This window comes from Bombus vosnesenskii, unplaced genomic scaffold (genome assembly GCF_011952255.1).
Source record: "Bombus vosnesenskii isolate JDL3184/JDL3185 unplaced genomic scaffold, Bvos_JDL3184-5_v1.1 scf7180000014105, whole genome shotgun sequence".
Classification (NCBI taxonomy): domain Eukaryota; kingdom Metazoa; phylum Arthropoda; class Insecta; order Hymenoptera; family Apidae; genus Bombus; species Bombus vosnesenskii.
Genome location: NW_022883371.1, coordinates 4,338,950 through 4,365,630, shown reverse-complemented (window position 1 = coordinate 4,365,630; position 26,681 = coordinate 4,338,950). Strand labels below are relative to the sequence as shown.

Below are 26,681 nucleotides of genomic sequence, written 5' to 3'. Positions count from 1 at the left end.
TATTTATTTATAAAGTGAAACTACTATTTATGCAATAAAATAAAATTGAAACTTAAGTTAATTTATAGAAAATAAGCACGGAGTCATACTAGAGTCATATAAACTGTTCACTTTTCCATAATCTATCAAGTTTGAAATAAATCTAAAATCTTTTACTATGAATTAAAGTACAATAACTCTATTATATAATAATTTAAAAAAGCATAGGTTAAGTATAGTATGTGTTTTATAATACTTAATATTACATAATTGTACATAATATAGATAAGTGTGTACATACATACACGCGTAATGTTTTCATGCTCCAAAATTTTTGGCTATGACACAAACTTAATATACATATATATGTATATGATTTTATATAATTTTTCTTTGTCAATATTGAAACTCTTTATGCAATAACTGTGCTTTATATTTGAAATAAACTTATATAATATATATCATCACATAGAATATCATAACTAATAGTTACAACTAACAATGACTTTCAAGCTATGTTTCCGCATATTAAAATGTAGCTTGAACCAAGGAAAGTATTATTCAATTTTTTTATTTTATTACTTCTTCAATTTAGTATACCAAATGTGTTATAAATTTCTAAATACACTACACTTGTATAGAGTTGTTAAATAATTATTGAGTGTAGGTGCTTCTTTTTTATGCATAATATGGCTAAATATTTTATTATATCATTTTATTACACATTAAAATAAATATAATTTAATCTTAAAGTACAACCATGTAATTGCACCAATACATAAATGATGTACATGAGTAAAAATATAAAAAGCATAAAAAAGCCTCTAAATTTTAAATTTCAAATGTCACCTTTATACTATCTTTCTGGCTTCTTTATATATAATCAAAGCAAAATATTTTCAAGAAAAATGATATCATTAATAAATCATTATGTTCAATACTTCAAGTTGAAGTAAAAGATAAAATTATATATATATAAACATATATAAATAACAATATATAATACTTAATATATATATATGTATATACATACTATATACGCATTTACTAAATAAAATCATATTAATTTTTTAATCAACTACTTTAATGTAAATATAAAAAATGTCTTATTATAAAAATTCTATTTCATTTCTAAAATTTAACAAATAAATATATTTTATATTATAAGATTAGAGAATTTTTATAATTTGAAACATAATTTAAAATATGAGAGAAATATAAGTAAAAAGGAACTTATTATCTTATTTTGAAATGCTCTAAAGCTAAGAAATTGAGATTATTAATGCATTTACAATGTAAAAATAAATTCATTTGTTTTTACATGCAAAATATATGATATACTTGGTTTTGTACCATCACAAAATAAAAATATACCAGATGGGATAAGATTTGTTAACTTCAAATAACATATTATGCATTACAAAGCGTGAATTATCAAGTTGTCTTTCAAAAATTTCGTGACTACTACACAGACATACAAAACCAATATTTTACATTATTTAGAATAATTTCATTTACTCTTAATAAATACATTATTACATTATATTTAGTGATGTCAAACAAGCAATTGTATAGTGCTTTTTTACTAAAAATATCAAGTTAATGAAATAAAATAGTTTAGACTAAAAATAGTTAAAAAAAATAAGAAACTACATTACTAATTAAACAGATGTCATTTTGGTGTAATAATTTGTCATTTACATCTGTGAAGGCACTTACACAGTCGCAAATATTTACATATTTATCAGTGAAAGTTGAGAATTATAATACCATCATAGTTTCTCACAATCAATATTTGTAAAATCAGTTCTGTAACTCTGTGTAATAGAATTGTACGAAAGACTACACTTGTAAAAATGTCATTTGTTATTTAATAAAGTCGTAAAGTTCTTTATCACTTGGTGCAATTTATAATAAGTATAGATCACTGAGATTTCTTCTTTTATATTAAGGAATGATACCTCATGTAAGAATGATATAGAAATTTCAGTGCTAAAGCTAATAATAATTTACTTAATAATATGCATCGTGTTTAAACTCTTTGGATTTCAAATAACTTTACATCAGTATCATACCAAATCGGTGGTTCGACATTCCTTAAATATATAACGCCCCACATATATGTTCTAAACCAAGCAGTTGTTCCTGCGTTTGCTTGATATCTTCTAATAAGAATAGGGTGTGGTACTGGTAATAAGCCAACTAATGTACCATGTTGCAAAAATTTCAAAATTTCGCTTTCATCAGTAAGTCCCCTAAAATATTAAAAAATATATATATATATATATTATTGAAACAAATTACTAAGAAAAATAGTAAATTATACTCACTTATCAATGCATATCTTCTCAACTTGAGGTACAAGAACTTGAAGCAATCGCATAATAGTTTGTAATGGAAGTTTACTTTTCCATTGATATACCCATTCGCTAGAAGGAACCCACTGATTTATATTATTAGAAGAATTCATATGTTCTGCCACTCTGATACCTCCTTTCTATTTAATCGATAAGATAACATGTAAATAGTTTATGGACGTTAAAGAAATTTGTTAATTATTTACACTGTGATCTTACCGGTATAACAGAACTTTTAGAAGTAGAATTCATTAAATCCTCTGCAGCATTCACATTATTTTGATGATTAGGTTTTCCTACATCAATATTTACTGAAGGACTTAATGGATGTGCAGACTCTTTCTCGGTCATTTTTTCAATACCTTTGACAGAATTAATTCATAAATTTGTTTTTCAAATAATATATAATAAAATAAAGGAATATACCTGGTGTTTCTAATAAGGTTGCTTTCAAAGTTCCAGGTTCTGCAGGTTGCGCAGGATGTGAACCTTCCATTGCTGCTTCATTGACATTTTCATTAGATGTACTAGCGGGTACATGTCGTCGTTGTCTTTTACTGAGAGATTTTGCGATTGTATTACAGTCACTTGGTAAATTTGCTAATGCATGAAACACTTGCCTTTTACGTATTATAGTATAAACCAAGTTACTATTTCCATCAAATTGATACTAATAATATATAAATTTTGTTAAAATTTCCTTCTTCTCTAGATATTAAAAATTCTTCCTTCAATATATGTAAAAGTTACCTGAATGATATTGTTAAAGATTTCCAAAAGAAAAAATACCAAATGATGATTGGTAGGTGCTGAAAATAAAAACCATGGAGTGCTAAATGCTTCAAGTAAATGTAATAGCTTAGTACTAGCCACCATTGATAGAGTTTTAAGGTATGGAGACACATTGACTAGAATTGTTAGTAAACAATCAAATAATGGCTGTAATCTTTGGTGTCCGGTTGTGATTATCTTGTGAAATACAGTGACCAACAAATCGGCATGTGTACCTGCAAGTATATTTAGAAGTTATATATTATTTTTAAATAAAGTGTATTAATACTATACTGCACCTGTAAAAACGGGAATATCCATAGGTACAGTAGCTGTATATGGTTTATTTAATCTAACACCGAAATTACGTTCTCCACTCAATAGTAGTAAAATAAATACACCTATATGCATTAATCCAACACGAGCTGCAAAATTTTATTAAATTACTGTGTATAATAAAAATACTAACTTAAATTTAGTAAATTATTAGAATTATAAATATTTACATTGATCTGCACGTGAATCATTTAAATGATACAATATAGGTACTAGTACTTCAAGAACATCTGAACTTTTTAGTACATAGTATAAAAATTTCTTATTATAGTCACACATTTTCCAAAAAAATACCAATAATTCTTGGTGGAAATGTACTTTCTTAGTTGAATTTGGCAAATACGTCTGCATTAATGGATTATTTAATAATCTTGTAATACCTTTTAATACAAACTGAAAATCTGAAAGTAAGTTTGTTATAAATCATGCTTTTATTCGATCATTTGTTTAAAATACATGTAATTAAATATAAAAATAAATGTCACCTTCATCTCGGTGAATTCGACTCAGATAATTAATGAATAAATTATCTCCAATACTTCCTTCTTCTAATGGAGTACCACCACTAGTATCATGATCTAGTGTTACTATAAGGATTTGTAATGCAACATCAACTAATGGTTCTAACGAATCAGTAAATAACAAATGATTGTATGGCACTCCAAGTCCAACAGGATCATATGCACATACTGTATTCAACAATGATGTGAACATAGGTAAAGCATGTCTGTGTTAAAACATGGAAGGTTTTTTACCAATTTATTTTTATGCATTAGAGTATATATAATAACTTCGAGTTACCTATTTTCAGAACTAGTTAAATGTTGAATCCACCTGTTTGGAGTCACTGACAAATCCAAGGGAGGATTATACATGGTTTCGCTGAAGCAAGTGAGTAATAATTTTAATAATTCTGTTCTGTTCGAATCTAAAATTGGATATCTAGGAGGTGAATGTGCAAATCCTACACCAGCTTCCCAGATATATTCACAACTATCTATAGATTGCAGTTCTTCTGCTTTATCCTACATAATTTCAAACATTTTAGTAACACTCTGAAATTTTCAAAATTTTCAAAAGACAAGAAAATGCTTACAGGGCCAGATTTTCTATTTGCAGCTACTGTAAAGTCAGGACAAAATAGTAAATCCTAAAATAAAAATAGGAATTATAACAATATAACATTTCTTAATATTTTCTACTACTTTTAATAAATAATAAAATAAATTTATTATTTTAATAAAATGTATCATGTATCTTACACAAAGAGCATTGAGTAATGAATGAGCCAATGGTATACTCTCTTCATCTTCTTTACCAGGCAAACTGGACCAAAAGAATCCCTTCCAATCAGGATCCTCAAAAATATATGGTAATAATCTTGTTAACAAGCGACAACAGTTTAAAACAGTTTGTTGTTCTCTCTGGGTTCTACAACTATTATCAACTGCTTTTACTAATTTTTCCACTGCTTTGTAACACAATGTGGCTAAATTAGAAGGAGCTTCTTCTCTTAGTATTCGAATTTCAGGTGCAGGGATTAAAGTAAAAATATCTTGTACATTAGTCACGTTTTCGGACCAAAATTGGTCCCAGAAATTGTCATCTGAAGCATCAATCACCTATAATTAAAAAATAAAAATGTATTTTTTTTAACCTAAGTAGTAAATTGTAATTTGTTAAACAGTTTTATGTAAAATTTAATTTATTTTATAGAAAAAAAGTTATTAATTTTAATTGAAAGTTATGCAAATAGCAAAAAAAGTTGTATATGTTTTAATGCATCGAAATGTCAAATATATCATATGCTGCTGAATGAAATAATAAACAATAACTTTTACCTGTGTCTTTGATGTTAATTGTACAACTGCTTTTCGAAAATTTAACTTTGTGTCAGCATTTCCCATGTTGTTCTATTTTTTTGTCGATTTAAAGTAAAAAGTTTAGTACTAAAATACAGGAACGATTTGTTTCTCTCTAAACCAGAACGATGACGGACAACGCCATGTTTATGTCCTAATAGTGCAGCAGTGTTACCAATATATCTTTATTTTTTTGAACTATAATTTCATTATTTTCGTTTCATTAGCATAAATATACTATAGTACTATTCGAGAGAAATCTCCGGTATTATAGAAGAAGCATGGCATATTTTTTAAGAAAAGCTTTATTTATTTTTCATATTTAATGATTTCAAATTGCTCATATAATCAAAACTATAATCAATATTTTAACAAAAAATATTTTAAAAATATTAAAAAATTGCCTCTAATTGTTCTATGGACGGTTTTATACAGTAATATGTTGAAGAAAAATGAAATACAATTATCTTAACATAACTTTTTATTTATTTTCTATATTTTCCTTGAATCCATACTCTGTACATTTTAAGTTGCTTTCCTCTATTAATTTGTAATCTTCTATCTACAAGATTTTGCTCTTCTGTGAAACCACAGCTTGTAAAAAGGGTCCTGATTTCTTCTGTAAATAAATATTTTATTTATTTATTATTTTTATTTATCTTCCATTATTGAACAAAATACCTTGGGTAAAAAAATATACTCTGGTCCCATCGCCTCGAAGATAAAAATTTTCTGCAAGACAACTGCCCTTCTTAAATCTTAATTGAGCTAAATCATATCTTCCATAATCTCGAAATAAAACTAATCCACCTGGTTTTAAATACTTATGTATTTGTTGTATAACATGCTTCATTCTGGAGAAATAAGATGTAATTATGTAACTTGTATTTTCAACTATATGAACATATATAAATATTTAATTAAATATTTACTTTTCCGGGTGTATAGCTGAGAGGACAAATATCAGCACTATAATATCCAAACTTTCTGGTGCAAAAGGAGTTTCCCATTTCTCTTGTATTACATCAAGAACAAATGCTTTGCATCTTTAAATGAAATGTAAGTAATATGTTACTTATATATGATTGCTATAATATGTTATATTAAGATATAAGACTATACCTGGATGTATCATAAGAAGAATTCTGCTTTAATATATCTATTGCTTTATCAGAAAAATCACAACAATATACAAATAAGTTTGGATCTTTATTATATAAAAGTATTGGAAATACTGTGTTTCCTACTCCACAACCAATTTCTAGAATTTTATTTCCATTCTTATTAGGTAAATCAAGAATCTTTATATGAGATCCTTGGTTATTTTCACTTGTGTTTTCAGTTGTAGATCTCAGAGGTTGTTTAACATTTTGCTTTACAATATCAGCAGCTAGCTCAGGAAATTCTGTAAATAACCAGTGTCTATCTTTGAAAAATCTGCAACATTAAAAGTAAAACTCTTCTTCTTATATGCACTGTTTAAAGAAATTGTAGAGTTTATAGTTAACTCATATATGTACTTATTTTCATGTATTCCATAAAACTTATCCCAATATTTATCAGCCTTGCTCTCATATTCCTGAATTCTTTCATCTGATAAAATTATGGTCGAATTTTCATTCACTTTTAATTGAGCTAACTTTTGCTGCTCCTCATCCCACACAACATTGTCCCTTTAAATAATATATTGTAAAATGATAATGTATCATAATTAAATAATATAAGTCTATAATATAATAAATTAATTCTTTCTTTAATGAAAATTGATGTTTTCGGTGTGTAAAAACAATTCAATTTGAGAAAACCATATTTTATAGGTTAGGATTTCAATAACCCAATTTTATAATTTTCTTTATTAAACATTAAACATATATAAGTACCATGCATTATGTTGAAATATATTGTCACTGCTGGAGAGGACTCTGTTACCAAATTGTGGTCTTTTATCATTTAATTCATTTTGTTGTAATTTTGGTATACTTTCTTCCATTTTTGTATCACGTGTTTTCTGCAGAGCATAGATGCAGCGTACAGATGCACTATATAAGCGGATAATATGTATGTTAAACTAGAAATCAAAAACTTAATAAATCATGATGTAAAATAACAAATTGATAAAATAATGCAATCCTATTTATTTTAATCAACTATATTACTAAATAAAATTTAACAATTTTACGAGAGCAAATTACAGATATTTTAGGAAGTATTATAACTGTTATTCGTAACATAATTGACATACATAAATAGAATGCGATCATTTTTATACCAATTACTCTGGGCTATTTAGTGGTTATTTCCTTATAAATTGTAATAAATACTGTAGATCTACACCGTATGTGCAATAGGACTTTTGCAGATCAACGACCTAGGAGACAGATATAGGTTGAGGGCACGTGGTATGCGGAAACAGGATGGGTGTGACGCAGAGGGTGCAGGTTGAGGGTGGTATGTTGCGTCATTGGATGATTGGTACCACAGGGACGAGGCGTAAGTTTGTCTTTTTCCATCTGAAAATCAATATTATATTAAAATGTATAAAAACTGTATATATTATATACAGTAGTTTTCGATACGAAAGTATCACATATATAAATTATAATGCAAGGTACTAACAATTAATATTTCAATAATAAAATTATTTATATGATCTAATATACTAAACGGATTTCAGATTTTTTATCATTTTTCATTTTAACTATTTAAACAAAGTTATGTTTAATATATATATGTATTTACTTTTAAAGATAGTTATTGGTGGATATCTAAAGTATGGTAATTAATTAGGAAATTTATTAGTAATAATAGATTTTAAAAGATAAAAGTAATTTAACTACATATTTAAAAAGAAATTAATTGAAATATGTAAAGTTATCTGAAATTATGTATCTCAAATTCATGATAACACGTTGCTAAGGGACTACAAGTCCCGTCTTCCGCTACTGCATGGTGCTTCATGGCTCGTCGTGGGTGGCTACCGTGATGTCCTAATCCCACCAAGTCCCTAGAGGTGAGATCGATACATCCATTTCTCTTTCCCTCATGTTTTCACGGGGGTTAGTACTCATCGATTTCAGCCGACTTGAAAAAAGCTTAAAGTACAGAAAATCAAAACTTTTTGTAACAGATTTTTTTCATAACAAGCGACAAAAAATGAAAATATTATGAAATAAATGTATAACATAAATTAATACACTTTCAAAGTATCAATATAAAAAAATCTTTTTGTAACATATTAATAAAAAATGTTTTCTATTAGTATATCTAAAATGTATAGAAGTCAAGATAAAGTATCAAGTGAAAATGGAAAAATAATCAAACATGTATTATTTTGAAAAAAATGCAGTCCATGTAGCAATAACTATAAGCAGCTAGATAAGTATTCTATTTATAACGCATCATAAAGTGAGAGAAAATGGAATGTAATTAAAAACAATTTTCGCAATATTATCACAGTGTACTCTAGGATCGTATAGTTCTTAGTGTGAAAACAGAAAGCGGACGGATTTGCGGAGACAAAGCGCGAATGAAAAACATGCGCACAGAAAGCTACGCGAGAACAAAAGGATAAACGAAGAACGATGGAGACAACGACTAAAACGTAGGACTAAAAACGACGGGAGGGAAAACGACATTTTTTCATATAGAATTCCTTCAAAATTTGAAGATAGCTTAAAATTGAGAAATTAATCCAAAGGAGAAACAAACACGAACCTAACAAACTAAAACTAACCTAATAAACTACCTCTCTTTTCAAACAGAATTATCATGCACAAGTACACACTAGTAAAAGAAAAAAAATTTCTTTAATTTTATATATTTAAACATAATATAATTTTTTTATCTGTTTTATATTATGTTCATAATTAGTTTCAGGATTCGAAAGAAAAAGGAAAATGAAATAGAGCGACAAAGTACATATATTCCTCGGGTTTCGTCGCCTCTTTTTTAGACGAGCTTACGAGCATTGTGTTCGATAAATTTAACGCGCGCACTAAACTCGAAAGCGCCTATTGACATCAAGAAATTTGCAGGAACGAAGGGTCTCTATGTTAACAGGACAAGAATGGTAGAAATATGTATCTGTATATATGTATATATATACATATATGTATATGTATGTATATATATGTATATAGACATAGTATAATAATATATACAAATTATATATATATATATATATATGGTATGTGTACGTACCAAAGTAGAAAGGGATATAGAGAAAAAATGAGAGGAGACTGCGAGAAAGAGGGAGGCAGAAAAAGAAGGCGATAGAAAAAGATAAAAATGTGGATAGGGCAGGGAGAAATGCAGAGATCGGATAGAGATCGAGCGAACAGAGAAACAGGAAAAAGGGGATGGCAAGGGAGACAGAGAACGTGAGAGGGAGAGAAGGAAGAGTGAGTAGAGAACTCTGAGCGCCGCAGCGCTACGGGGTGGTTGCCCTCGTCTGCGCTTTGTGGGAAATGCCCGCTCAATAACGCGTAGGTCCTCGTCTGCCCCTTCTCACCCTCGGAGGCATCGCAGCAAGGGCCACTGCCCCAAAAGGCACGGCCACCCATCGAATAACCCTTATCCTATCTCTCCCTCCTACCCATAAGACAGTTCTTCGATTTTCTTCCTCCTTTTTCTATTCTTTTTCCTCTTCCTTTGACCGTCTCATACGTCGAAAAAGATCGAATCCTCGCCCTTGCACACAGACCTCGTGTACAGTCGCCGAAAAGACAAGAGGAACTGATAAATATCACTGCACCGATTAATCTTGCGGTCTGATTTGCGATTTCTAGATAGCAAGGTCGACTTCTACCGAATTGAAGATCATAAAGCATACTTTCATACTTTCTCTATATTATTACTGATATTATTATTATCAATAAAATATAAATAATGTAATTTAGTTACAATTAAACAGTTGTATTGTGCATGCCCTTATATGTAACACAACAGGGGCGGATTGGCCATCGAGGAATTTGGGAAATTCCCGGTGGGCCGGTACAGATTTAGGGCCGCTCTCTGCAGAATCTAATTAATGAACGAAAAATGGAAAAAATCATGTCAGTAACCTCCTGGTAAAAATTTAAGTTCCAGCCCGTCCGTGACTAACAATAATTTCTTTAACATCCACCTGCCACTCTTAAAACAAGAGAAGGATACATCTGAATTAAAATTTGAATTAATAGAAAAAAGGAAATTGAATTACTTTTAATATAAGGTGATGAAGGTTTCTACCAGGATCAGGATATTAAATGATGCTAATGTCTAAGAATATTGAGGTAATTAGTAATTTATTAATATTTTTTATAAATTTATGTTAAATTGATTTTTATGTATTTTATAAATGGGATATGTAAAGATATTTAATTGCATCCTTGCATTTTAGCTTTTAGGGGAAAGTGGTCGATATCTGCCCAGTATTCCGAGTTACCTCACCCTCGTTTCAGGCATGGTGGAACCCCCAAAGATCGCTCGGGCAATGACCTCGAGATTATATATTCTGCCGGTATAGGGTGGTACAGGGTTATTCCCCTTGAATTTATCCGCGAAGCTGTATCTTTTATCAAATCGTATTGAAGCCTGGCCAGAAAAAATTTTAAATATTTATTAAAAATGAAAGAAAAATAAAACAAAGAGTCATAAAATAAAAAATACATGTCAACATAATTAGAGTAAAAATAAAAAATTAGAACCTGTTTAATATTAAGGTACTCTATTAATATATATACGTATTACATTCAAGAATTTCAAAGGATTATAACAAATCATTGGTTCAAGATAATTCATCCTGCTATCAACTTTTGCGTTTTCCCACGTCTAAGAATATAAAATAAACCGTATAGTTAATTGATTCATTTCATTGAATTATTTGACGACCCTTCTCGTAAGGAATTGGCTTGCATAATAATTCCACGTCAAAGAGAGTATTGGCATCGGTTATATGTAGTTTTCGTAGCGGATGGCATTTATAAGCCATGCTCGCTACATCCACCACCTACCGGATCAATAAGTACTCTTCTTGTTTCATAGGAACTGTTTCCTTCTGCACGATCTCTCCGTATTGTGATAATATCTAACATTTCATTACAACAACGTATCTTTATGTGTTAATACATACTAGCGGAACACAACATTCTGAATATCGGATAATTATGCTGCCTTTTTTTCGAAAGAACTCACTTGCTTGTAAATTATAGAGGAAATCATGCGATGCGTTTCTCGGAAACACGTATTATAAAGCAAAGATAACAGGGGCGGAATTCAGAAGAGTATTAAATGACAAATTAACTGTGAGTTATTTCTTTAATAATGTCAAAAATCTAAGAAACTATAGATTACTCTTGCATTTCATATTTTGCAAGTTTTTCCTAGTTACATATAATCAGTGATCCAGAGTGAATGTACTAAAATATAAAAATTGAGAGAAAGACTTTCAATTTCTTTAACAATAAGTAATCTTTTTGCTTGTCTTCAACCCTTGCTTTCTTTTATTCTATTCAATTTATTAATTTATATAGAAACCAGAGGCCTACGATTCTCCATTTCTCTTGTGTCCTTTATTTAGAATGGCGACGGCCGTATTTATAAAGGGATATCTGAAAGAAACTCATTCCTTTCATTAAACTGCTTTAATAGAAATAAACAGTTAGAGCGTTAGGGGATTCAACGATCGATACATTCATTACGTGCCACTTTATCAATGGGAGGTTTCTGAGACGCGCTAGGAAAAAAGTCCAGGGAAAGCAAAAACCATCTATACTTCGGTCGGAATAACTCCGATTCGGATTTTACAGCATGCGTGCAAATAGATGCGTAGATACCGGCCGCTCGTATCTATTTATAACGGCGACGGATCGCGGGGCAATTGACCGCGTGGCCTTGACTTCCTGTTGACCCAAGTGCCCCTAGGGAATTTTGGCGTACATCGTGGAATTTCTTACCATGATATTCGAATATCTCGTCTAACCATCTTTTTCGATACCATTTCACTCAGTATTTACAAAAAATATATATAATTTTATACATCAAACAAATACATGTTATCTAATTATATAGTTATCAAATAATATTTTAATATACGTCCTAAGTTATCTAAAAAGTATTTTAAAAATAATCGTTCTTATATATCATATTCGTCCATTTATAGTCTCGGCGAATAAGACTGATAGTGGCTAAGAGTGACGCATGCGTGGAAACGACGATTTTTAATCAACATTGATACGGTCTTTTGGGACTATCACTTTCGGCCTTTTCATAGCGCGATCGACGAGTTCCCATGTGGTCCAGCATACTTCCAGCAATTATCTACAAAAGCAAATAAAAAAAGTTAATATAATTTAAGAACACTATTCTCTTTCCAGAAGATAATCGTATATACAAAATTAAAATTTTATATATATGACAAAAATTAATTTTTCATTTTTTAATATTATCATATACATATATACATACATACATATATACATACATATATATATATATATATAATATTATCATATACATATATATATACGGCCAAAGCGTTTCAATTATAGAAAATGCAAAGTGTAGCTATTGCAACGAGTATTGGCAACATATCTGTTTTCTAATGAAACGTTTTTATATTAGATTCTACATTTTATATTCTAGTATCAAATTTTTGTAATCACATGAAAGTATTTGCAAATGATACGATATTTAATATACTTAAATCTAATTAATTAGTACGTAAATACTATATCAAATACAATATCGTGTCAATACTTTTTGTAACCGTTATTGTAGATTGCTTACAGATTTCTTTCTCTCCATACCGAAATCGGGCGTATCGATTCTTCGCGAATAACTTTGTTTAGCTTACTTCAGTCTAAGTAGTTTTTTTCTGCAATCGGTAGGAAACCTGTTCGTACGAGGAACGGAATGTCTGAGTGGCTGCCGTCCTCTCATCTCCGTGCAATTCCACGCGTAGTAGAACGAGTCGACCAGGTGAGATCGTTCATTCTGCAAGAGACATTTTTGTTTCAGTCCCTTCCTCCTTCTCTGAAGGCGACTCGCCGTGGCAGGGCCTGTGAAATCGAAGATGGAAAATGGCCAGGCCAGGAAGGGAAAGTAACGGTACAAGGGAGGGCATAGTTAGCACTGAAAATGAAAAAAAGATAATAAATCCTTGGACAAACCCTAGTAATAAATCCTTGGACAAACAATATAAGTTGAATGTATCGACTGAGCTACCTCGATAGAAAAGTTACGATGTCATAAATATTCATTAGATGTTATGTATCAAGGTAAATGTGTAAGATTAGAAAGAATATACAAGAGAGACAAAGAGAGGTAGTTCGTAGGAGGTTGTGGAGGATGTCGAGAAATGAAGGCCAACGGCCTTGACCTTGTCCGTGACTTCGTCATGAATGAGAGAGAAAGAGAAGGAGAGATATAAGAAAAGACACCGTTCAAAACAAAGTGGCCTGCTTTCTTCAAAATCGAAGATGCTGTATATGGTTGACAAGCAAGCAGGCAAGCAGGTAGACAGACAATCAGGCAGGCAAGCAAATTCAGGTAAACGGCCAGTCGATGGTAATGACTACATAAATCCCCAGGTCTTAACGCCTTGTAAGTGCTCTGTGGAATTTGGATTTAAAGGTAAAAGAATTATGTAGTTACCGATTTATCGGTCCTCGGTTTCGTTTGGACAACGAAGAGTGCAATTAATTAAGATCCATACCATTATGCGAGACGAAGGGTCGATGCGTCATGTGTGCTAATAGTGAAACTAGTGTAAGTACCTACATGAATACATATTCTAATCTATGGGTTATATATCTTAAGAAAATGTAAAATTTATTGTTCGGCAACGAATTATTTATATACCGTTTCTTATATAACTAAAATGATTCGTACATAATTTATGGCTTTAAACGATTCATAATTTATATAAACGTATAATATTATATTTATTTCTTACTAAGAATGGCGTAGTTTTATGTTCGGAACACTTGACAATGGATTTCGAAGACACGTTATATGCATGCCTTTGGCACGGTTTGTATTTATTAGAGAAATCACAAAATGATTGGTAAGTAGTACATTTTTAAGTAGTTATATCAAAGTGACTTATTACTCGTGCAAGTTGTACTGATACGAATGGAAAGATTCTTGCAGTTTTTTCAAGGCTCTCGCGAAGTAAAAACGTATGTTCGGACATCTGTTCAACGTATATAAAGACAATATTGTCATTATCGAAAGTAACGTTTTGATAATACATGCTTTCTTGCCATTGTAGATCTGCATGATAAGTTTAGTAACAACATAATTGCTACACAAATCCGGTTTACAGATACTTTCTTCGTTACGATGTATTTCAGAAATTGCACACGATCGTATAATCATAACCTATCCATTCAATTTATATCGCTACGTAGTTGTGTAGGTGACGAAATAGTATATATGTACAAGACCGATCGAATCGAGTTTTCCAATTGCTACGCCACTGATCGAGAATCTAGGATTGGAAATGTAGAGGGCATCTGTGAGTAGTACGGAGCTATGGCCAACAGGCGGTAACCAGAAAGAGAATTTCGCTCCAACATCATAATAGAACGAAATAGTGAAGAGTGCAAGTGAAAGATCGATTGAAACTTCCATACGCGTTGCTTTCCCGATTGATCCACATCGAACGTTACCGTGGCGTTTGTCTAGGCAGCATCTCGATGAATGAGAAATGTCGATGACCGCAAAGGAAATTACCGCGATTTGCTGTTGAAAAGGGGGGAAAAAAGCTAGGGGAAAATCTCGTCTCCTGACCTCGAGGGAGTAGGAGAAGTGAGTGAGGTCGTTCCACGATCGATAACGCGAGTCTCTCGCGGAAAGGTGCGAAAGAAGCTCGTCGGGCATCAACGAAAGGGCCGAAAGAATCGATCTCTCATCCTATGAAAAGAAAGAGAGAGATCTTAATATCTACCGGTTTTTCTCCTTTAGTAAATGGTCGGTGAACAAGAAGAGAAGAGTCGGTCGGTACTCTATCTCAGGTAGATTTCTACATAAGAGGGCATATGGCACACATGTTTATTGCCGTATCGCGAAGGGTCGCGTATACGGGGGTGAGTATACCACCCGCCACTGTCTGTCGTCCGTTTTCTCTCTCTTCTTTTTTCATTCTCTTCCCTTGTATCGTGCTTCGTTATCGCTCTTCGTCTTTCGCGGGGCGCTGTTGCTAGCGGTCTCCGTCGAGCTTTCGCCACTCGTTCATTCGCATGCTTGCCAACTGCGCCACGCTGAAACTCATCAAGAAAACCGCGGTGATCATAGCCCTCTCTCCTCTACGTCATTCGTTTAGGCTGTAGTTTCCCTGTCTTTATTGGACGGACGATTGGTACATTGGTTATCTCTTTGTCGCGCTCAACGAACTCGTAAGATATCGCTCGTATACGTGCTGATACGTGAATGTGTGTTGAGTGGCGGTCGTGCAGACAGGTGCGGCCGCCGGAGCCCCACCGTTGGTGGTGGCGTGCATAGCGCCTCCAAGCGGCGACTCTCCTTAGTTTCGGGCAAGATGGGCGAACCTCGCCGGGCAGTAGCTTAGACTCTACCTACAAGACAACACATACACTAAATGTTTCCTAACCACAAGTAACAATTAATTGTACATTTATTTTATTTAAGGGAACACAAACTCTATTTTTGTAACATGCTGTATTAGTAGTGCTTCGTGGAATTTGTACGATATTAAAAAGGTGCGAGGCCACACGCGCGATATATAACGGACGAGAAGACGACGACGGAAAGTACGAAAAAAGATAGAAAGATTTTCGCGATAACTGGAAGATCTAAGTGCGAAAGAAGAAAAAGAAGGAAAGAAAAACAAAGAGGAGGGATAAGGATAAAGGAAGAAGACGGTGTGATTGGGAAGATATACGAGCGAGGGATCGAAGATAAGGACTTAAGGAAGACAGTGACCGAAGCGACGAGGACAACGATAAAGGGAACAATTCCGACGAAGACGGCAACGACGTGGATAAGAACGATCGTACCGCAACAGCAACCACTATTGGTTGAAAACGACACCGAAGTAGGTGATAATCTCGCGTAGTCTCTCCTACTCGTTGTCTTAGTTCTCGGTGTAGCCTAACTGATTCTCTCGATGTGGTGCGTGTTTTAATAACGAATTACGACGTGGAGAAAAGTGTTCGACCGATAGTAGTAGTGAAGTGTATAAGCCGACACACCCTCTTGACACTCGACATCCGTCTCATATCGCCATCGGTTCAGGCTCTCTACCCCCTTCTTTCCTCATCTTTCTCGCTCTTCCTCACTCCATCCTTTGGCTACATTTACGTAGTACCGCGTGTACATTCGGTCATTGCAACAGAAAGCCGCACACACCACGTCCCTCTTTCTCTTTTTCTCTTCTGGCTCTTCCTCCCGTCTCAACCCCTCAGCTCACGTTTTCTCTTCCCTCTCTCTTTTTTTTTCTTTCCCTTTCTCTATCCAAATCGTCCTACCGTCTTCTTTTTCTTCTTTCTCTTCTCTTTGCTGCAAAGTGATGTATTGTTGCGCTTGTCGCATCGGGTTTTGTCGGTATTAAAACTATACCGACTGACTTTGACTTTATTGCTGTCCCTTCGCGTCCATAACCATACATACTGTACTTCATCCTAGGTTCTACCCCCTCCTCGACAACCCTCGTTCTACGAAGCGTCTCACCCACACTTATATTCATCATCTCTCTCTTCCTTCCTCACTCTTTTTCTGCCTCCGCTCCACCCCGGTTTATCGGCCGATCGGAGTGCAAATTCGTTTCGTGACCGTGCTGTGTTGGTTCTTTGCTTGCATCTGACCAGTGTCGAAGAGATATCGAAAATCCGCGGGTGACGCTGCTTTAACGGCCGGGCAACACCAGCCTGAAAAAACCAGCAACGAACTACAAGTACGAAATAAGAGAAGAGAGAGAAGAGACACACGCATTACCCGTAATAATAGGACAACGGCACAGCGTATCGTTTCGAGCGGGCGCCACGAGCGATAAGACCGCTAACATGTCCGTGAGAATGGAAAACGTAGCCGCGCCAAGGAAGCTCAACTACAAAATGATGGTAAGTCGAATGAAATCCAACAATATTTTTTGTCATTTTATTTCATATAATTCACTCGGGTTTTTAGTTATATTCGAGATCAATTCGTATCGGTCGGTTTTCCGCATCGAACCCTCCATGCTTCGCGTTCGTGTCGGTGTGCGTGCATATTTACTTGTGTGTACATGCTCTTGGAAAACGTAGCATTACCATGGGGACGGCCGATGGCCACGAACCTTGCGGAACCGGCGTAGTTTGACAGTTTGCCGCGGGGCGTCTGCTGCCCCACCCAGTCTCCTCTTTCTCTCCCCCACTTCAACTTCTCTCGGCCGTCTTCGCGTATTGCTTCTTTTCTTCCTTCCTTCCTTTTTTCTCTCCCTCGAGAGAGTCTATCGTGCTTTGTAACCGGGGAGAATTCGTCTGAAATAGTTTAGAATACGTTCATTTTGGTTGTTTTTTTTTTTGGCTTTCAATTATCGATGGAGTGTGGATTTTTATGCAAATTCATATTTTTGTGAAAATAATTAAGAAAATAGGAAGTAGATAGAAAACTGTTTTACTAGGTATATAGTAATTGTTATAACTTTAGTATTATAAAAAGCACTATATGGATACTTTATATACTTTTATATATTATGTGCATTCTCTGCAATTTTGCGCTTTCAAATTTCCTGTAAATGCATGAAAATCCGCAATATCATTATTATTCAGTAGGTTGTGGATATTATACAAATTAAACACTATTAAAGAAAGAGAACCTAAGCAGAAATGTATTTTGTTTATCAAAACTGGTACTTCATTTTGGATATTTTATACATTTTTGCATTGCGTATGCATTCTGCGTATTTTTGCATCGTTAAATTTTCCATAAATGCATAAAAATCCGCAGTCTCTGTCGATAGTATTTAAATAAATTACGAATGATCAACTTAATGGATCGAATTGACGATTGTCACGAGTAGGTACATACTAGTTGCCGGTAATACGTTAATGGCATTCATTGGAATAAATATATATTTCTATTACATGATTTTGTTGTTTTTATTAATCTATTACTTTTATATTATTCTTTATAGTACTTGTAACACTTAGAATAGTTTGAATTGATCCTGAAAAATCAAGAATAAAGTGTTTCAAACCACATGGTCTCAGTAACATTTCTATTATATTATAGTCATGAATATCATTACTGTTAGCTCATTTAGTACTATCTCCTCTGAAATGTAATCGGATAAATGTATTTAAAATATTATTCCTATTATTTTTTCTTATTAATTGAAAACATTTAAAAATATATATTTCTCGTTGATCAAGATACTGTAAGTTTTGTAATTGAACTACCATTTATCATTTTCATGATTTACCTTTACAGAAATGTCAAAATAAATGTTTTGGTATTTAGATAGTGCATGTGTCAGGTTCTTACTCTTATGTATACGGTCCTGGCATTCTGCGCAGGCTCTTGTCTCTTCCTGTTCTGTGTCTACTTTCAATTGCTCCGATTTTCGTGAAATTTTATATTTTTTACTACATTTAAAATACTTATTTTTCTGCTCATCGATATACGATAAATTCAATACAAAGTTAGAAATAACACATTGAATATACCAATTGCGATAAAAAGTGATAATTCTAGACAAGTAAACATCATTGAATGTTTTTTTTCGTTTGATTTATTGCTTAATAAAACTAATAGAAATGAGTAAGAATTCCATTTAAGGGAATTCTCGTATTTTTCATAATTTTGTTTTTGATTAGTATTTTTATTGCTCTTCCTATGATCAACATTTTCATGAATGATAGTTACGAATTTGGGTGGAATATGAGATAAATAACTATATTTTGTTTGATATGTTATTTCTGAAATATGTTTGTCAATATTTAAAGAAATCTCAATTGCTTACTAATATAATATTTAGTTGCTTGTGAAAGCGACGTGGAGCCACTATCCGGAAGCATTCTTAATCTGCACATTGAAATTCGACCTAACGCTCGTCAGTGTAGCCAACCTCGTTGTATGCTTTTAGTGACACAACAATAACATTTTCGCATAGTTTTTAAACGCGTAATTATGATCGAAATTATTTTTATTTTGTAATATGACAACTGAATTTTAATAAGAAGTTGAAAATTTATATATTAATATTTTTTATCAATTTTTATTTAAAGTTCATATAATAATAAAAGTGTTAAGTGTAATCAGAGAATGTCATTTTATGATCAACAATATCGACAATTAATGTTTCACGTTGTTTCCAAGTTTGCTGATTGCTAATGTAGCCAATGTAAAGGTTATCGCATGGTAAATGTGTTTAAACGGATTGGTGTGCAAACAGCTGTTCTTTTCAGTGTTACCAACGGAAAATTGATACTTGAATATCATACTAACACAAACTAAAGTAACGTAGTGTATCGATATGCAGTTATTTTAACTTTCTTTTTTACTAAACAATTGCGTAAAATCCACGAATCTTCAAATATTAAGAAACAAAAAGGATTTTATTAATTTCAAATTCATATAGAACAGAGATTGAAGCATATTGAGAGTATATTAAGTCAAAATCGATAAATTCGCGGAGGTCAGTTGAACATAACCACGGTTTGTTGTTCGCGTACTTTGAACTTCACAATCTGAAGTGAAGTGTTTAATTAACACATCAAATATTTTATCAAGATTACAGACGCCTATCTGTAACATATTTATAGCCAACAGTTTGTGCATTGTTTAGTGCATTTTCATGATCGTTTCTTTCTTTATCTTAATTGATATATCTATAGAAAATTTATCAGTTGCAAGAACACATCATTCATTAAATTTAAGACTCTTATCAGATACAAATCTTTTTCAAACTTGCGGTATCTAAACTTAGATTTTTCCATTAAATTATTAAATTTTTAAATCTACAACCTATATTTAAATTTAAATCGTCTCATAGTTAAAATTGCTTTTGACTTTATATTTATTCACTAAGCAATATATTAAAATAAAACACTTCAGGAGCTTCATATTATATTATTAATGACCCACACGTATAAATTACCGCGACCAAATACAAAGTTGTCATTTAGCACGAGCTAAGCGTGAAATTTATGGAGTAAGTTCGCATGCTTTTATCTTACCGGTTTTTATGGATGTAAAAGTTGCACATTGTACGTGTTTCACAAGAAATGCAGACATCTTTACGTTTAATTTCTTTTAATTACATGCAAAATTATTGATGTACATAGCAGAGAATTTTTTCGTATAAATAAATTCGTTCCTTTTTATCCAATTATTTATCATCTAATAGTCATTTAAACAGAGTGAAAGGAAATATGATTTACTTATATAGGTTAAGTTTTTTAGTCAACAAATAGTTTTAATACTTCATACAAAGATAAGACTATTTGCAAACAAATGTAAAATATACCTGATTCTTTTATTTAAAAGTTACTTTGTGGTGAAGAGGAATATAAATATTACGTTAGGTTATAAAGCTAATACTGAAAATAATTAAAATGCTACGATATTATTAGCAGCAAAATGTAAGACTTAATGTTATCTGGATTTTCTAGAATAAAAAGAAGCAGCATTGCTGAATTATTTCTGTGGGAAATAGTTCATCCATAGATTTGTATAGATCCTGAGAGACTACATAAGGAACTATGTACATAATAATCAAGCAATTCATTGAAGATAATGTCTTCATAGTATGTCAGATGACATTGATTCATTCAAAATAAATAAATAAATATATATATATATATATACTAGTATAACAATACTACCAAATTTCTATTTGAAATCATTAATCCAAAAAATTAGGAGCCATATTTATGAGGTGGAATAAAAGAATTATGTTGATACTAGAATCTTCAAACTTAATGATTTAAAAGGTTAAGTCTATCTCGTCAGATTTCTTATTGGTATGATTTATTTTACAAATTCCTAGGTCGTATCTATAAGAGACAGTTCAAGCTAATCATGAGATCTTCAAGCTTAATGATCTAGAAAGATATTCAATTTCGCTATCAGATTCTCTGCTCCAAGCCAAAGCAACTTTCGTTTGGCATCAATTGCTCGTGGGCCTCGATTGATCTCTTATTCGTTGAGAAACTGCTTGAACAAAATTTACCTAAATGTACGCAGTCTTATGGAACGAGAGCCAATGCCAGCCAACGAACTGTTCCATTTATATACGTAGAATTGACGATCCCTTACGCTGATTAGACTGGAATTAATGAATCATTTTGCAATATTAATGTGCTTGGAGGTGTAAGATTATTCGATTGTCGTTTATTAATCAACGATTGTAAGGAAATATTCAATTTTGCATTTTCGTTTATATTCAAAAAGCTTCTTTAGACAGAATTCAATTGTTTCTTTACATTTCTATATCTATCCTTTTATATCTCTATAAAAGTTCTATAGCTGCATTTTTCCTGAATTTCGTATTTCTATATTTTCGTTATTATTATTTTTACAAGTCAATATATAGCAGACCAAAGTTATGTAGGCTCAGGGATTACCTGTACGTAACACAGATTTCGTATGTACATATATTATACATAAGATATATGCGGTTTTTGAAAATCGATAATTTCTAGTCTATGTTTATAGTACATTTCCATAAAATAAAATTTCAATATAAAAAGTATCATGTTACATGTTAGAAAAACAAAACGAATAAGAAACTAAAACGTGGAACAAAAAGTGCAAATGGCCTTTACATACGGGTCTTTACTTATACGTTTCTTACGTGTAACAATTTCTCCGTTGATCATAAAGTACTAAAAATAGTTGAAGATTGTCCAGTACGAGCGAACATTGAACGCTACCGATCGCTATAGCGTCACGTTTCATGATTGCCTTTGACCATGATTTAACGTGCATTCGCATATATTATTATCTTACAACAATTGAAAATTATAATATATAATTATATATTCTCGAATTTTATGATTTTCCTAATATTTCTTTTTCATTATATAACATTTCTTATTTTTGATATGCAAAGGAATAGAAAGTTCGCTGCGTTCAGTTAAGCTTGCGAACGGTACTCGATGCTTTACCAAGTGCGTTTAGTCGATTGACGTTGAGAATTCATAACGATAATTGAACCGATTTGTTTCAATCGCGATTACATAGGCGAGTCATTCTCGTCGCGAGCCACGACCACTTCTGGCGATCGTGATGATTGATTGTTTCCATCGATCTGCGTGTCTCTGATGATTTCAGGAGTACTGTTAGCTCTGGTGTATCATTTTCGTCCATAGACGTATCTAAGAAGTATAGACTGCGAAGTTGAGAAAATGGGCCCCGTTGAAAAAGAGATAGAGATACATAACGAGGACTTCCTTTCCTTTTCTATGTGTTATAAAAAATATCTGCAACAGAAAGAAAGGGAGACTACGATAATAATATTTATTTTCTATCTTTTAACGAGGACTACGTTCTTCATAATGCACCAACGGTCTATATTTCTTATGTCTATGTTTTTCATGTTTTCAGTCACATAATCGTTTGCATTACGCGCGGTTACGCGAAGTCGAGAAGACCCGAACTCGTCGAATCGGCAAAGCTCGGGCGAGATCGACTACCCGAAAGCGTTCTATCATACGATACATAGATTTCTCAGAAAATAAACACTCAAAGATAAAAATCTTAAATTATATTACGAAACATATAGTTTATCGATACTCTTATTTGCCATTCCTGTAGTCTGGATATTTTCATTTTATTATTAGTGACATCCTATGAATTAATTCGAAATCATGGAAATCGATTGGAAAATAGCAATCAATGGTAATAAAAGCTTCCATAACAAATCATAATTTACCAGCTCAGAAAAGGCGTTAACTAAGAAGTAAAATCGAGAAAAAAGAAGGAGGAGGAGAAAGCAACTGGACTGAAACAATAGAACAAATACATCTTCAGAACGATGAGATTCCATTTAGCGAAAACAAGACAAACAAAATTTGTCCACTTTTTTCCAGCTCGTAAACGAAAGACAAAGGCGAAAGTGTAGCCTGGTTATACCCAAAAACCAAGTTTTTTTAGTCGACTGAAAGCTGGAAAAGAGGTGACAGAAATTCGCGTGTCGGTTTTGTGGAACGTTTGAAAAGAAAATACCGCCACGAAACGAAAGTTTTTCACTGTTAGGAGAGTTTCGCGTCGAAAAGCGGCTGGTGGGTGGATAAAAATTGCAAGCGACGGGAATATAAAAACGAACCGACGTGCAAAGGGAAGAGAGAGAGAGAGAGTGAGAGAAGAGTGGGGGAAGAACGCGAAGGCGAAGAGAGAAAGGGCCAGGTAGGGTGAAGAGAATAGACGCAGCAAAAGGATATCGATTATTTGTGGTTGCAGCGGCTGCAAGGCTCAGCTCCCTTCGCTGGAGCGCGAGGACGAACATCCGGAAATCTCGACGATGTGATACACTGAACCGAGATTAATCTCATTTTTGCCTTCCGGTTTTGAAATACTTCACAATCGAGTTATATGAACAAGGGTCTCCATGAACGGAGGGAAGAGGAATGTTGCTAGGGAAACGATACCGGCCTATGCCTATCAGAACTCCTTTCTTCTTTTTGTATTTTTATTTATTTATTTAGATTCTTTAAAGACGAATTCACCAACTATTTAATACTCATATTCATTCTGAATGGATTTATTCCTTGATTATATAATATATTTCCTACTTTAAGGTTATATATCGTTATACCTTATGCTTTTAATACAAGAGTTTAACGTAAGCATAGGAAGTGAATTAGTAAGCATAAATGCAAGAACATAATTTTCAATTACTATGACAATGTTAAAATAGTTATTTTAAAACATATCTCATAAGGAATCCTATTTCTGGTCATATATACACAGGGTGGTTGGTAACTGGCGGTACAAGCGGAAAGGGGATGATTCTACGTGAAAAAAGAAGTCGAAAATATAGAATACAAGTTTTTCGTTTGAGCCTTTGCTTTCGAGAAAATCGACTTTGAATTTTCGCTACGGTACGCGCGCACTTTATCACGTCTCGTTATAACGGATCTCACTGTCGATTTTTAACAAAATTAAAAAAAAAAAATTTTATTCTATATTTTCAACTTCTTCTTTCGCGTAGAATCACCCCCTTTCCGCTTTTACCACCAGTTACCAACCACCCTGTATAATACGATAATATCGATATTCTTAGTATTACAAGTTATTCCGCCAAATAATAATCTCAAGATAGTGAAAGTCATATCACTGAACTTAAGAATAGCGTCAAACTTAGAGCTCGTTATTATTAACATCCCAGCTTCTCCACGCTCAAAAGTCGTACTTTTGTCGAATTAGCAGAAAAAAGGTTGGCCAGAATTCGGTTGAAAGAAGAAATGTTCAACGACGTCGTTGCCCGGCATCTTTGTCGGCTTGGTGGCCATGATTCCTTTTACCATTTGTCTCAATTTGCCTTCTGTTCCTTAGGGGCAGGCCAATTTCGTGATTACGTAATTACGGTGATTCCTGCGTCGGTCATAACTGACCAAGCTATACGGTTAATCGTCCCGGGGAACGCGTTACGCGGTCGCACAGCCACACGGTATAAAGATTGGAGGAGTCGCTAGCGTAAAATCGAAGGGCCTTGATTCGTCGATAGTGAAAGAGAAGAGCCGTCCTTTTTCCTTCGTTGAATCGAAGGATTCTCTTCTCGTCATGACGCTACGTAGTGATTGTATCTCCATCGAAAGACACCCTCGGGCGGTTTCGCTGCTTGGGAAACCTGCAACTAGCCATTTTTATGCTAAATAATTTGATTGCCTTTATCGCTCGCGCCTCTTAATGCCACCGATACCGCGTACATCTGACATTTTCTCGAGGATTCTCGCGCATACATACTTCAACGAGAACATCCTCTTTCATCTTTTCTACGAATATTTTAGATTTACTGGCGACCATTTTTCAGGCAAGTCTTCTAAGAAATTTCTATACGATGATTAATAAGTAAACTGTGGGTGTTTATGCCATTTCATATTTTTCTAAAGGTATTGCAACTAAATAAATGGAATAGAGATTCCTTCTATTCATGAAATATTGTCGATGTTTTATACCTTTTTTCGTGTTATATGTATCCTGTTTATATCACACATTCATAGTGTGGTAATAAGAGAAATACAGCGGCGAACGCACAAATAGGGAAATAGTAGGGTAATGCTTACTCGTAAATTCATGTAATTGTATTATGAAAAGATTTATCTCTATAAATAAATGTATAGATATGGAAGCATAAGCTTTCAAATGTACATTTAACGTAATTAAATTGAGCATTAACGTTTGTGGGAATTCACGTTGAGAATAGATTGAAGATTCTTTGATTGGCCTCGTGCCAACTTTCCTGGCTATTGTTATTATTTGATTAAATTTATGAAACCAAAGAATACCGTCTTTAATAGAATGAACGCGTATAACTTGTAAAATTATGATTCTGACCGACTTGTAGCTCATTGTCCGTAATCCAATATTCTTCCCTTAGTATATTCTCATAGAACTTAATTTTTATAAACAATTCAAAACCATTATGATGTATACTTTTAACGAACAAGCGAAGGATAAGCAGATACTTTCTGTACACTTACTTAATTCTCATATTACATTTACGTCAATGTCAATCTTCGTATTTTCAACTTTATTGAATTAAAATACCTTGACATATATTTAACTTTACATAGTTTATAATATGTAAGTAGATTTTTCTCTACGTATGAAGAACAGAGTTTTGATGTATAGAATGTGTAGGATATTACACATATTCTTACTGGTAGTTTGATTTAAATATAGGTAATCGTATTTTTTTTTTAATAATAAAAATATTTATATACGTAAATGTGCAAAATCGATCTAGAAACAAGCGGAACGGATAAGATAGAAAGTAGGAAATAGAAAAATAATAGACAAATAACAAAGAATTCTAAGGTTATTCTCTGAAAAGATATACAGAAGATGAAGAAGAAGAGAAGTAAGCGAAGGCAGACTCATCTCGTCGGAAATGAGTCACTTTGAAAATGATGTCTGCGGCTGTTTACATTAATGATGTGTCATTCTAATCTGTTCTTTGTATGCTTCATTTTGCTTCGGGCAAACTTATCGCATTCTATATATTATTATTCTCTTGGTTTCCATCTATGCAAATATCCCCACGGTCTTGGGATACTCTAGACGTAAGAATTTTCCTAAAAGCGTCATTTAACCGTAGAGTTGCAGAGTGAACTACATATTTAAATGAAATACCTGTATAACGTACGCAAGTGAAAATACGAAATGATCGTGTCTAAAGTAGTGTACATATATCTCCGATGCTTAAATATCTAAGCACCTTTGAATA

At 32.8% G+C, this 26,681-nt stretch overlaps 4 protein-coding genes and 1 long non-coding RNA gene across 10 annotated transcripts in view; 2 read left to right on the top strand and 3 right to left on the bottom strand.

Moving 5' to 3' along the window:
- Nucleotides 1-1,878: 1,878 nt before the first annotated feature.
- Nucleotides 1,879-5,479, bottom strand: LOC117239591 (protein HID1). Its single transcript, XM_033505302.1, has 12 exons — nucleotides 5,285-5,479; nucleotides 4,706-5,065; nucleotides 4,540-4,593; nucleotides 4,245-4,468; nucleotides 3,929-4,170; nucleotides 3,614-3,844; nucleotides 3,407-3,532; nucleotides 3,087-3,343; nucleotides 2,763-3,006; nucleotides 2,556-2,698; nucleotides 2,310-2,476; nucleotides 1,879-2,234 (listed from the first exon to the last, which is right to left on the bottom strand). Exons 1-12 carry the CDS (start codon nucleotides 5,348-5,350, stop codon nucleotides 2,012-2,014), a joined length of 2,337 nt encoding a protein of 778 aa, XP_033361193.1. The 5' UTR covers nucleotides 5,351-5,479; the 3' UTR covers nucleotides 1,879-2,011.
- Nucleotides 5,480-5,768: 289 nt separating this feature from the next.
- LOC117239592 (tRNA N(3)-methylcytidine methyltransferase METTL2) lies at nucleotides 5,769-7,344 on the bottom strand. The gene is made up of 6 exons (XM_033505303.1): nucleotides 7,186-7,344; nucleotides 6,826-6,978; nucleotides 6,428-6,742; nucleotides 6,238-6,351; nucleotides 5,987-6,159; nucleotides 5,769-5,924 (listed from the first exon to the last, which is right to left on the bottom strand). The coding sequence occupies exons 1-6, from the start codon at nucleotides 7,293-7,295 to the stop codon at nucleotides 5,791-5,793; spliced, it is 999 nt and encodes a 332-aa protein (XP_033361194.1). The 5' UTR covers nucleotides 7,296-7,344; the 3' UTR covers nucleotides 5,769-5,790.
- A 212-nt stretch (nucleotides 7,345-7,556) lies between these two features.
- LOC117239593 lies at nucleotides 7,557-9,078 on the top strand. Its single transcript, XR_004494489.1, has 3 exons — nucleotides 7,557-7,913; nucleotides 8,223-8,315; nucleotides 8,762-9,078. It is a non-coding gene; the product is annotated as an uncharacterized LOC117239593 (long non-coding RNA).
- A 6,748-nt stretch (nucleotides 9,079-15,826) lies between these two features.
- The window catches only part of LOC117239694 (protein alan shepard), a 46,572-nt gene continuing 35,717 nt past the window's right edge, over nucleotides 15,827-26,681 (top strand). For 3 of the 6 annotated variants that reach the window (XM_033505472.1, XM_033505471.1, XM_033505469.1), the window contains exon 1: nucleotides 15,828-17,367. In XM_033505472.1, the coding sequence (XP_033361363.1) occupies nucleotides 17,311-17,367 (57 nt within the window). In that variant the 5' untranslated portion in view covers nucleotides 15,828-17,310. Of the gene's footprint in view, nucleotides 17,368-26,681 lie in introns of all 6 variants that reach the window. The other 3 variants (XM_033505474.1, XM_033505473.1, XM_033505470.1) reach the window with 2 other exon arrangements.
- On the bottom strand, nucleotides 17,378-19,344 carry LOC117239697. Its single transcript, XM_033505477.1, has 2 exons — nucleotides 19,251-19,344; nucleotides 17,378-17,766 (listed from the first exon to the last, which is right to left on the bottom strand). The coding sequence occupies exons 1-2, from the start codon at nucleotides 19,318-19,320 to the stop codon at nucleotides 17,447-17,449; spliced, it is 390 nt and encodes a 129-aa protein (XP_033361368.1). The 5' UTR covers nucleotides 19,321-19,344; the 3' UTR covers nucleotides 17,378-17,446.